Source organism: Thalassophryne amazonica, chromosome 10, assembly GCF_902500255.1.
Source record: "Thalassophryne amazonica chromosome 10, fThaAma1.1, whole genome shotgun sequence".
Taxonomy (NCBI): domain Eukaryota; kingdom Metazoa; phylum Chordata; class Actinopteri; order Batrachoidiformes; family Batrachoididae; genus Thalassophryne; species Thalassophryne amazonica.
Window position 1 is genome coordinate 24,681,527 of NC_047112.1, and position 12,661 is coordinate 24,694,187.

At 40.8% G+C, this 12,661-nt stretch overlaps 1 protein-coding gene across 3 annotated transcripts in view; it reads right to left on the reverse strand.

The window, feature by feature from the left end:
• The window catches only part of pde4ba (phosphodiesterase 4B, cAMP-specific a), a 463,830-nt gene that overhangs the window by 32,730 nt on the left and 418,439 nt on the right, over positions 1–12,661 (reverse strand). For all 3 annotated transcript variants that reach the window (XM_034179584.1, XM_034179585.1, XM_034179586.1), the window contains one exon: positions 11,171–11,283. In XM_034179584.1, coding sequence (XP_034035475.1) covers positions 11,171–11,283 — 113 coding nt within the window. The remainder of the gene's footprint in view (positions 1–11,170; positions 11,284–12,661) is intronic.

The window sequence follows — 12,661 nt, forward strand, 5'->3', positions numbered from 1 at the left end:
TTTCTAAGCTGATGGCTCTGTGGATACGAGACCGTCGTGTGCTCTTTCTCTGGTTATCCCAAGACCTGGACATCAGCCATTTTCCGGCAGATTTCACTTTTAACAAGAGATTTTGTCATGGAAAGCCGCGCGGAGGCTTCGCGCGTCACGACCGATTCGCTGATGAAACGAGACAAAGGAACACCTCCGTTTCGGAGTGTTAGAGGACAAGTTGGGACATGTCCAGCTCTCCACAAGTTCTTTTATACTCACTGGGCTGGTAAGCACTGAAAGCCGAGATAGACATGTCCCAACTTGTCCTCTAACACTCCGAAACGGAGGTGTTCCTTTGTCTCGCTTCATCAGCGAATCGGTCGTGACGCGCGAAGCCTCCGCGCGGCTTTCCATGACAAAATCTCTTGTTAAAAGTGAAATCTGCCGGAAAATGGCTGATGTCCAGGTCTTGTGATAACCAGAGAAAGAGCACACGACGGTCTCGTATCCACAGAGCCATCAGCTTAGAAATGATCCAGTGGTTTGTGCCGCATCGTCGCAGCTCGCAGCGCGGCGCACCGACCGTCCTTTAAAGGGGTCCTTAAACCTGTAGTTAAAGTCCTTATTCTCTGTGAAGCCCGTAAAATTTTCACTGAAAGCCAGATAAATTTTTCGAATGGTTTCCAGGTGCCAGTCTCTAACAGCTTCTGAAAAAATTCTGATGGAAAAAAAGTCCTTTTCATTCCGCCATTTCCAGACAATGAAAATCCGACGAGGGGGCGGGACCACTCCTTCCACAAGGCGTGCTCACAGGTGAATGATGTCACCGACAGGCGTGGAAAAACTCACGCATGCGCACGAGGGTTCAAGCATGTCTGACGTAAAAGCATATGAATGAAATCCATATAGTTTTTGAAAAAAATAAAAAGGTACGATACTTTACGGACAGACCTCGTATATATATATACACACACACACGAGGTCTGTTAGAAAAGTATCCGACCTTTTTATTTTTTTCAAAAACCTAATGGATTTGAATCACGTGTGCTTGCATGAGCCAACCTTGAACCTTCGTGCGCATGCGTGAGTTTTTTCACGCCTGTCGGTTGCGTCATTTGCTTGTAAGCAGCCTTTGTGTGAGGATGGGTGTAGTCTCTCGTCGTTTTTTCTTTGCAAGGAAACGACTACATTAAATTTTGCCAGAAACTGGGCGACAGCCAGGTGGAAACCATTTGGATTATTCAGACGGCTTTCGGTGACGATCCTATGGGCATCACACAGATTAAGGAGCGGTACAACCGGTTTAAAGACGGCCGCACAACGGTGGAGAGCGAGCCACGCTCCGGTCGGCCATCAACATGCTGAAATGACCAGGTCATTTCCAAAGTGAACGCTGTGGTGATGTGGGACCGTTGTGTGACTATCCGAGAAATTGTGGAAGAGGTGGACATCAGCACTTTTTCGGCACATTCCACTGTGACAGAAGATTTGGCCATGAAAAGAGTTGCAGCGAAATTCATCGACACGAAGCTGATGGCGCAGCAAAAGCACCACCGTGTTGAAGTCTCACAGGACATGCTGTAACATGCCCAGCTCTTCTACCATTCGGAAGATTCAGATGGCTTTCGGTGGCTTTTCAGTCATGTGACTATCCGAGAAATTGTGGACGAGGTGAGCATGTTACAACATGTCCTGTGAGACTTCAACACGGTGGCGCTTTTGTTCCGCCATCAGCTTCGTGCTGAAGCCATCGGTATGAATTTCACCGCCACTCTTTTCATGGCCAAATCTTCTGTCACAGTGGAATGTGCCGAAAAAGTGCTGATGTCCACCTCTTCCACAATTTCTCGGATAGTCACACGACAGTCCCACATTACCACAGCATTCACTTTGGAATGATCCGGTCATTTCTGCATGTCGTGGCTCGCTCTCCACTGTTGTGCGGCTGTCTTTAAACCGGTTGTACCGCTCCTTAATCTGTGTGATGCCCATAGCATCGTCACCGATAGCCATCTGAATAATCTGAATGGTTTCCACCTGGCTGTCGTCCAGTTTCTGGCAAAATTTGATGCAGTGGCGCTGCTCCAGTCGTTCCGCCATTTCCTTGCAAAGAAAAAACGACAAGAGACTACACCCATCCTCATACAAAGGCTGCTTACAAGCAAATGACGCAACCGACAGGCGTGAAAAAAAAAATCAAATTTCCCATAGTAATGTTTGTCAATATATTGTCAAAAAGTGTTGATGAATTCCTAGTTATCCTAGTTGGATGAGTAATTACTGGATACAATCCCATACAAAATACAGAATCAATAAATTCATCTATATGTGACTGACTATGAGGATTGAGGAAATTCATATTGAAATCTCCACAGATAAACAAAAGCTTATTATTTTTTAAAGGTATTATACATATCTGTCAATTTATTCACAAAATATTTGTGTTTGATTCAGGATCTCTGTAAATACAACTTATGATTATGTTTTTTGATTTTTCACATTTAATTTACACTGAGACACATTCCATGACATTGTCAAAAGAAAAGGACATATTAACAATTTCACACTGATAACTAGAACTGACATAAAGTGCCACGCCACCACCCCTTTTATTCATCCTATTAACAACAAAAAGATTATAACCATCGAGCTGGACCGTGTCCATGTGCTCATCCCTCACCACTCTCTGTAACCGCAATGACAGAAATCGGATTATTGACACTTTTTAAACAATCCTGAATTCTGGGCAAATTCATAGGAAGACTTCTACTATTAAAATGTATAATGGAGAAAGAACCGTTTATCATGGAACAGTTCTTAAGTTGTTCCTCGGTAAAGTAATTACAGTGGTGAGTACCGTAGTTTCTGCACCATAAGGCGCACCGGATTATAAGGCGCGCCCTCAATTAGCGGGTACTTAACCCTTACAAAAGGCGCACCGGATTATAAGGCGCAGCCTCAATTAGCGGGTACTTAACCCTTACAAAAGGCGCACGCTAAAACATATAGTCTACAAAAAAAAAAAAGGTCACGGAAGCAAAACGGTGAGTTTATTTGAACTTTTTAACAACTTTGAACTACCGGTATTTAACAATATGGTACTCATTATTTTTTATTATGGTTCTGTCACAAATCCATCGAAGTCTTCATCTTCTGTGTCTGAATTGAACAGCTGGTCTTGTAGCTGTGGCCACCTCTCTTTGTTTCTGCGGAAACTCCGTTTGGTCTTTTTAACTTGGTGCAGTTCATTTTCTTGTTTCCTCTCGCAGCTGCTCTATTCCCATGAACAACCGTGTAACTGATAGCCTGCAGTTTTAATTGTGCCTCGTAAGCATGTCTCTTCGCTGGCGCCATTTTCGGGGGTCCTTAGACAAACAAATGTTTTGCAGGATACCTGTAGTATACGGTAACTACCGGAGGAGTGGCGGAGGTAAGTGTACGTACCACGGACTCACGGACTCTTCTCTGATTGGTTTATCGCTCGCAACGTACGTACTCTACGCTACCAGCGTACGTACTTTACGTATTACGTAATGTTCTCCGATTGGTTTATCGCTGCCAGGGTACGTACTCTACGCTGCTAGCGTACGTACTTTACGTATTATGTCCTTGTGTCAGCGGGAAATGGTCTGATATTCCGACTGTCAAAGACAACGTCGGCCGTTTTTACAGATTTTGGAATTCAGTGCGCACATAAGGCGCACCAAATTATAGGGCGCACGGCTGATTTTTGTGAAAATTTAAGGCTTTTAGGTGCGCCTTATGGTGCGGAAAATACAGTAGTATTTTTAAGAAAAAAAAACAATCCGGATCTATATCGTAATCAATGCTATGAGATTTACGTTCAGAGTAATAAAACACTTTTAGATCAAGCTCCTGTGCAGAAGCAAGTTGAAAAGAATCAACTGACATCATAAAAGGGTTGTAATCGACAAACCAAAAATGTGGCTAAATATAACTATTTCATGTAAACCAGTATGTGATATGGATTTAGTCAAAAGTTGTCTCATAACAAAAAAGGAAAACAAAACAAAAAACATAACAAAATCCCTTCAGATAAACAATATCGAAACAATAAGGAACATTTTCCTCCATAAGGAGCAATCATTTAAAATTATCCAAATCCGCAAGCTCTCTTATCATTATAACCTTCGCTTCCTCCGGAGTTCCATTTAATTTGATCCACACTTTACAGTTCCTAGTCCATATCGCTTGTATTTTGTCTGCTTGCGAAGGACTCTGGCTTGTCTTGCAATCTCCGCAATTTTCTTTGTCAAACGCTCGTTCACATACACCGCGGTTCCTTTCAACTTTTTTGTTTGCCTTAACAATACATTCTTAAACTTTCTATTTACAAACCGGATGATGACAACCGGTTTCGTCTTTTTGTTTCTTCTTGCAACTGAATCAATCAGCAATATCAGTACTATTAATGCGGATGTCCTTGGAAGAAAAAACTGAACAACCTGTTGCTCCAGGGAATGAGTTTCTTCTCGCGTGTCATCTGCATTATCGGCACCGCTGCCCACAGCAGTGGCCTGAGAGTATGTCCGATGCTTAATGTTCAGTCCTGAAACAATTACTTCCTCCATCATCATTTGTTGCTCAAGGTCATCGACACGATGAAAATGGGACTCATACGCCCGAAAACATGGTAAATGTTTGCTGCAATATTGGCAAAAAAGATGAAATCTGGTAGTTTTAAGTTAATAAAATGATAAGCTGCCATCTGTCTAATCTATCTGTCGGTCTAGAGTTTTTACTGACATTATAGCCTGGAATTCAAAATTAAATTTTTCCAATCGCTTCGTTTGCTGAATTTTAACGTTCCCAGTTTGGGCTTCCGGAATAATCTCATTGTTTCCTGACCTAGTTAGAGTTATATGAAATACCGGTCCGTAATGTTCAACGTAAGGCCATGTGGCATAACGTTACAACAAAAACATTTATTGGTATATTAGTATTATACACTGGCTGCACCGGAAGTACAGCTGACTGTCAAGCTCAGTAAAATAAGGCAAAATAATGACAGTGGACCACCCCCAACAGTGGCTCTGATGTGACGGTATGTGGCAGGAGAATTCCACTGAGTGGTTTCTAAAATCTAGCTCTGGACAGACAAACATACAAACAAGCAGTCCTGATATCCACATAAGTGCCAATCACCCAGTGCAGAACAGAACAAATGTATAGTCTGTACTAACCCTTGGCACCCTGGGTAAACATTGATAAACTTAACACTGACAAGTGACACTTTTCTGCAGAAGGGTTTAACTTGAAACAATTCAGGAATTTGGACCTTTGGCCTTTTGACCCCTAAATTTTTTTCTATCTGAATATTTTGTGTGCCGAATAAAAACTGTCACTTGTAAAAGAAACCTGGACAATTATAAATTATAATTATAAAATCATCAGACTTCATGAGGTCATCATGTCTAATACACATACCAAGTTTAGTGACAATCAAGCAATTATGAAACAAGTTATCATGCTAAAGACTTTTACAAGGTATATTTCAGTGACCTTGACCTTTGTGCCCTAAATCAATAGGCTTCTTGGAGTCACCATGCCTAACACACATACCAAATTTGGTGGCATGCACACAATTAGGAAAGATGTCATTGTACTCAGATTTTTAGAGAGTATGCCCCAGTGACCTTGTCCTTTGGACTCCCAAATCAATAGGCTTCTTGGGGTCATTATACATAATAGATATGTCAAGTTTTGGTGACAATGGGGCCAGCACTACTGAAGTATCTAAGCGACTGACCGGTCCTGCACATCATGTCAAGCATTTTTTTTTTTATTTGAACAATTTAATTTCACATCAGTATTTGATCAACAACAGACATGCCACACAAAACACATGTACACCTGTAAAAATACCCAGATGATAATTGTGATTCAATAAGATAAGAATGCCCCAAAATCTACTGTTCTGAAAAGGAAACGGTGGTGTGAAGTGGATGATAATTTGCCTCTACTGTTGTTCTACACATTTAAATGTTTGTTAAAATAATAAACATAATATTAAGTCTTCAATTCAATTCCGCTCTTGTTTTGAGTGATATCAAGCCACGCAAAATGCTGTGATGGAATAGAGTAGTGTTCAGAATAATAGTAGTGCTATGCGACAAAGAAGATTAATCCAACAAGACCTGCATATCATGAATGCTTGGTCTTGTTGGATTTGTGAGAATCTACTGAATCTACTGGTACCTTGTTTCCCATGTAACAATAAGAAATATACTCAAAACCTGGATTAATCTTTTTAGTCACATAGCACTACTATTATTCTGAACACTACTGCATATATGGCCGTCTGGAGAGAGCAAGGGATCAGGAGGGAGACAGGAAGAGAGTCACTCTGCTCGGGGATTCCGCTCACACACACACACACACACACACACACACACACACACACACACACACACACACACACACACACACACACACACACACACACACACACACACACACACACACACACACACACACACACACACACACACACACACACACACACACACACACACACACACACACACACACATTCTCTCTTCCTCTGAATTTATTGTGTTTGGCCTCACTGTGGGATCCCTCACATCCTGTTGTCCTGTTTTATGAGAAATAACCTCTTTTGCTTTTGGTTCACTGTCTTACAAACAGCTGCCACTCACGTCACGAGTTACTGTTAAAAAACTGAATCAATGACCTGAGATGCTGATGTCACTGAGCGTGGTTAAAAGATCAAAGTGGCATAGTTTCCTGTGGACATAGCAATGAAAGAAATAAAACCACACGCATGCTGAGAGAGACAAAAAGAGAGAGAGTATGAAGAAGTGTCTGCTTCTGATAAACAAAACCCTTCCTGCAGTGCAGTGTGGACTTGCTTCTGTAGTATTTGAGTTTATCAATGTTAGTCCTGTGATACAATCAGAAATTAAAAAATTCTTTCTCTGATTTATTTTATTTCTGTGTGAAAATGGTCTCTTTCCCAGGTTCCATTCACTGCATATTTAGCCTAAACATGTCCCTCTTTCTTGTTTTCTTTCATAGTTAAACTCATACAAAATACTTTCTGCTGGGAGATATCACACTTATAAAGAAAGAAAATAACTGCTGTGATCCCATCACAAATAATTTACTTCTCTGATTCCCTTTTTCTGTGGAGTAATGTACCATCTCGCAAAAATGACAACCACACCTGCTCCTAATCCATCATCAATCCAGCAGCAGGTGGTAGACATGTCTATGGCATATTACGTAGGCCATGCTAAGTTTGCGGTTTAATTGATCTGGTGGATCAAAATTTACCAAATGTGCAAAGGACCGTTTTCATTACGTGGACTTATAATCAAGATGGTTGTATTTATTGTTTTGGAAGTACTGCGTTAACAAACTGGACAGGATCAATCAATCAATCAATTTTATTTATATAGCGCCAAATCACAACAAACAGTTGCCCCAAGGCGCTTTATATTTTAAGGCAAGGCCATACAATAATTACGTAAAAACCCCAACGGTCAAAACGACCCCCTGTGAGCAAGCACTTGGCGACAGTGGGAAGGAAAAACTCCCTTTTAACAGGAAGAACCCTCCAGCAGAACCAGGCTCAGGGAGGGGCAGTCTTCTGCTGGGACTGGTTGGGGCTGAGGGAGAGAACCAGGAAAAAGACATGCTGTGGAGGGGAGCAGAGATCAATCACTAATGATTAAATGCAGAGTGGTGCATACAGAGCAAAAAGAGAAAGAAACACTCAGTGCATCATGGGAACCCCCCAGCAGTCTAAGTCTATAGCAGCATAACTAAGAGATGGTTCAGGGTCACCTGATCCAGCCCTAACTATAAGCTTTAGCAAAAAGGAAAGTTTTTAGCCTAATCTTAAAAGTAGAGAGGGTGTCTGTCTCCCTGATCCAAATTGGGAGATGGTTCCACAGGAGAGGAGCCTGAAAGCTGAAGGCTCTGCCTCCCATTCTACTCTTACAAACCCTAGGAACTACAAGTAAGCCTGCAGTCTGAGAGCGAAGCGCTCTATTGGGGTGATATGGTACTATGAGGTCCCTAAGATAAGATGGGACCTGATTATTCAAAACCTTATAAGTAAGAAGAAGAATTTTAAATTCTATTCTAGAATTAACAGGAAGCCAATGAAGAGAGGCCAATATGGGTGAACTCATCCATTTATCTATCCATCTATCGAGAATATTTTCTTCTCCAAAGCCAAAAAAGAGAGAAGCAAGATGGTTTCCACCATAGGAACTCCAACCTGATTTGAGTACGAGGTCTGTTAGTAAAGTATCCGACATTTTTATTTTTTTCAAAAACCATATGGATTTGAATCACGTGTGATTGCATCAGCCAAGCTCGAACCTTCGTGCGCATGCGTGAGTTTTTTCACGTCTGTCGGTTGCGTCATTCGCCTGTGAGCAGGCTTTGTGTGAGCAGTGGTCCACCCCTCTCGTTGGATTTTTATTGTGAATAAATGTCTGAACGATGTTCAAATGTCTGAATGCAGGCTTTGTGTGACCACTGCTCACACAAAGCCTGCTCACAGGTGAATGACGCAACCGACAGGCGTGAAAAAACACACGCATGTGCACGAAGGTTCAAGCTTGACTGATGCAATCACACGTGATTGAAATCCATATAGTTTTTGAAAAAAATAAAAAGGTCGGATACTTTTCTAACAGACCTCGTATGTACCACATATTTTTTCTATGTCTAATTTTCAATGTATTACATTAACGCTGATTTTTTTCATGTCTGAGATATTTTTTTTCTTTTGCATTTGGTTTTTATTTAATTCGTCCTTGATTTATATTGTATAAGTCTATGTTGGCTGGGCACCTGACAAAATGAATCAATTAATCAACCAACCAATCAACAAAATCAACCAGAAAGTGTCTTAAGTGTCCACTCATTTCAATGTTAATTTATCACTTTTTCAGTGTTAACTTTAACAGTGACACAGCTTATTTACCACTGACAGTCTTAAATTAATACTTTTGAGGTGTTAATATAACACTGAAAATAGTGGACACATATAGACATACTGTAGTGTTAATTTAACAATGAAAATAGTGGACACATATAGACATACTCTAGTGTTAATTTAACACTGGCAATTTTGCTTTGAGAGATTCTTCTCGTCTGTACCACAAAGATTAAACTTGACTATGGTCCAGAGGTTGATGTTGCCACAAATAATGTCAGTGAATGTTCAGACACTCGCATGTAAGAACATAAGGCAGCTTTATTTTAATCACTATTAGTTTGTAACTAAAAACAGTTACGTCCTTCCAGCTTCTCCCTTGTTTGACCTGGTGTCACCAAAACAGATATGAAGTAGATCTGCATGGTGATAGTTTCAGCCCGGATGCTCTTCCTGACGCAACTCCATATTACATGGAAAAATGGGCTGGGGTGGTCTTGAACTGTAAACCTGCCACACCGGAAGCAAGCCCACTTAACTGCTTGGCAAACACCACCCCTGTGTAACTATAAAACACAGACTTGACCTTAATAACAGGCAAACACACACACACACACACACACACACACACACACACACACACACACACACACACACACACACACACACACACACACACACACACACACACACACACACACACACACACACACACACACACACACACACACCAGGAAGACACAGCGGCCGTCTTTTCAGCATGGTGAAAACAATAAGCAGGAACTAAGCCGGCAGCTGGGAATTTCACCTGAAAGCCACATAGTCTGGTCCCCAGGATCTAGTTCCTGTTAAAAAATGCCTTTTGTCATCCGATGGATTGTATCGAGCTCACGTTGCTGATGGACCTACATGGTTAACAAACCCAGTGTACTCTTCAAAACTACATGTCTACTACTGCAACAGGACAACAACAGACGGTCACATCACTAGTATTGGTGGAAATAGTAATAATGTTAGTAATTACAACGACGAATTATCAAATCAATCAAGAGTAGGGCTCTATGTCATTTACACTTACATGTAAATTCACTTGGACAATTCTTCAGTACAAGCTCTGTTGAGGATATCTTGACAAACCAACAAATAAACCTCAGAGATAAGATGCATTGCTGCTCGGCAATGAGCTTATTGATATGAAGAACCACAATGAAACTTGGTACATGACATATTCATCAATGCAAACTGTAACATGTATAAAAAAGCCTATATAGGCCTTGGTGCTGGAGCTAATCCCCAGATTCCATAGGGTGAAAGGAATTAGACTCTATGGCTGTTCCTTCCACATACCATATTTGCCCCTTGGGGGACCCAGGGCCAAGCATCATCCCAACCCCATTTTTTGAATAAAGTCAGTTAAACGCCCAACTGAAATTAAATTAAATTACATGAAATACATTTAATGAATGAGAAAAGGATAAAAAATGGACAGAATCAGGTTTGCGATTTGTGTATTTTGTGATATATTTTTTATTTGTGATAAAATTAGACAATTCATTGGAATTGGCTTCCCGATGTACGCGATATTGGTCATGCTTGTGCATTGGCCCACCCCTCTTCAGGCAGAAATTCATGTGGACAGCCTTGGACCCTCTGATGGGAGAATGGGGTGTAACTGCAAGCTTAAACTTTGTATCATAACTTCTCATTTGCTGGTTAACTTTCCTGACTTTTGAGTTGAGCTCTATTTTGGATGAACACTGTATCTCTCTGTCGGCACTGTAAGCTTGTTAAATGGGTTACTTCAGTCATGGCAGGTACACTTGCTATAGGTATTTGGTGCCTCGTACTGCTGTAGTGTACATGACATGTAAAGTCTAGACCCTGAATATAACATGAACCCATTTTTGTCAGATATATTTCCAAATGTGAAAAACTCAAAACTATATGGCATTTAATGTGGGTAATATCAGATCTGCCAATGGTCAAATCCAGGCAATTTTCTGGACCTTTTTTGCCACTGCCCAGAGTACAAATGAGAAAACAGCTCAAGTTTGCATAGGATGGCCACAGAGATTGCTTCACTTTCATACAGTGGAACTGAGTGGTGGTGCAAGTTGCATGGTTACTTCTTTGAAGCATCTTTAAAAAATAGATTTTTCATGTATTTTAATATAAATGATACAAACTTCAAGAAAAAAATGTACATGTTGAAATGATGGCATAGAATTATATTATTGAAAAGTAAGGATCTGCCTCTCCTACCTTGTTGGAGGCCATGTCACTGACAGAGCGGTAGGTCTGGATTGTCTCCAGCTGGTCCAGACACCAGTCCAACTCCTCCATCGTCTCTGTGGCCAACTTCTGGTAGGCCTCATCTGTCAACAAGCAACCAGCATACAGAAACACATGGTCCCGTCAGAGTGTGCACATGGAGCAGGAGTCATGCCTGGCCACTCCCAGGCAACGTTCACCCAGAGGTCTCGCTCTCAACGGTGGCTTCTGAGAGGGAGTGAACTCTCTACAGTGCTCCTTCACCGGGAGGGCATTCGACCGTGGGGAGCTGGTGGGGCTGGCAGCTGTGCACGAGCCCACATTCCCCACAGTAGGAGGCCGACAACTCATTCACATGAAGGCACGCGCTACACTCAAACACAGAATGCTAATTAAGTGCACGGAGCTATGCAGACTAATTCTGGTTGACCATCATTATTTAACCTAATCACAAGTGGACAGATAAGAGAACTCAGCAGTTAGTGATACTGCTTTGTTTGATTAGAACACTGTGTTAGTAATAGACCCAGGTGTGTGTGGCAAGGCTTCACATGACAGCATCAATGTGTGTTTCTGATATGTTCCCTTCTGATATGTTCCATACACAGTCATGGAACAAATCTGCCTCTTTCAGACTTTTAATCAAAGTAACCAGACAATAATACACTACTTTGAAGTGCTTGAAAGACCAAAAGAAACAACTGTCTGAAGGCTGTTTCACAACTATACACCAAATGAAGCAATTGCTTCAAAGATTCACTCATTCACTGTTTTGGAGTGTGTGAAATACTGAATGAAACAACTGATTCAGGAACTGAATCAATATTTTGAAATGTATGAAACAACAAATGAAGTAATTGCCTTAGTATTCACTAAAATGCACAAAACACTAAATGAAACAACTGCTTGACAGAACAATGAGAAAAGAAATGAGACAAATGTTTCAGAAAATAATTCAAACTGTATAATTCAAAGGCTCAGAATGCTAAATAAAACAGTTGGCTTTGAAAATGATTCACTGATTTGAAACACTTGAACAACTAAATGAAACAATTACCTTAGAATATAGTTCAGTGCTTTCATATACTCAAAATATTAAATGAAGCAAATATTCAGAAAATAATTCCCGCTTTTCAAAGGCTACATAACCAAATGATTCAAATGATTCAATTTTGAAATGACAGACACAAAGTGGCACAATTGCATTTGAAAGTGATTCAGTGTTTGGAAAGGCTCAAACCACTGAATTAACTTATTGCTTCAGAAAATGTTTTGAACATGCTCAGTTTATGATATTCGTGACACCTAGTGAGCAGTGGAGGTCCTTTTGGTTCAGAAAATGATTATAGCTTTGAAACACTCAATAAGCTGAAAGAACCAATTGCTTAAAACAAAGGCTGACTCTTTCAAAATGGCCAAAACACAACTTTGTGGACAATTTCCAATAGGAATCACTTGCTATGCAGCTGCGTGACAGCATTA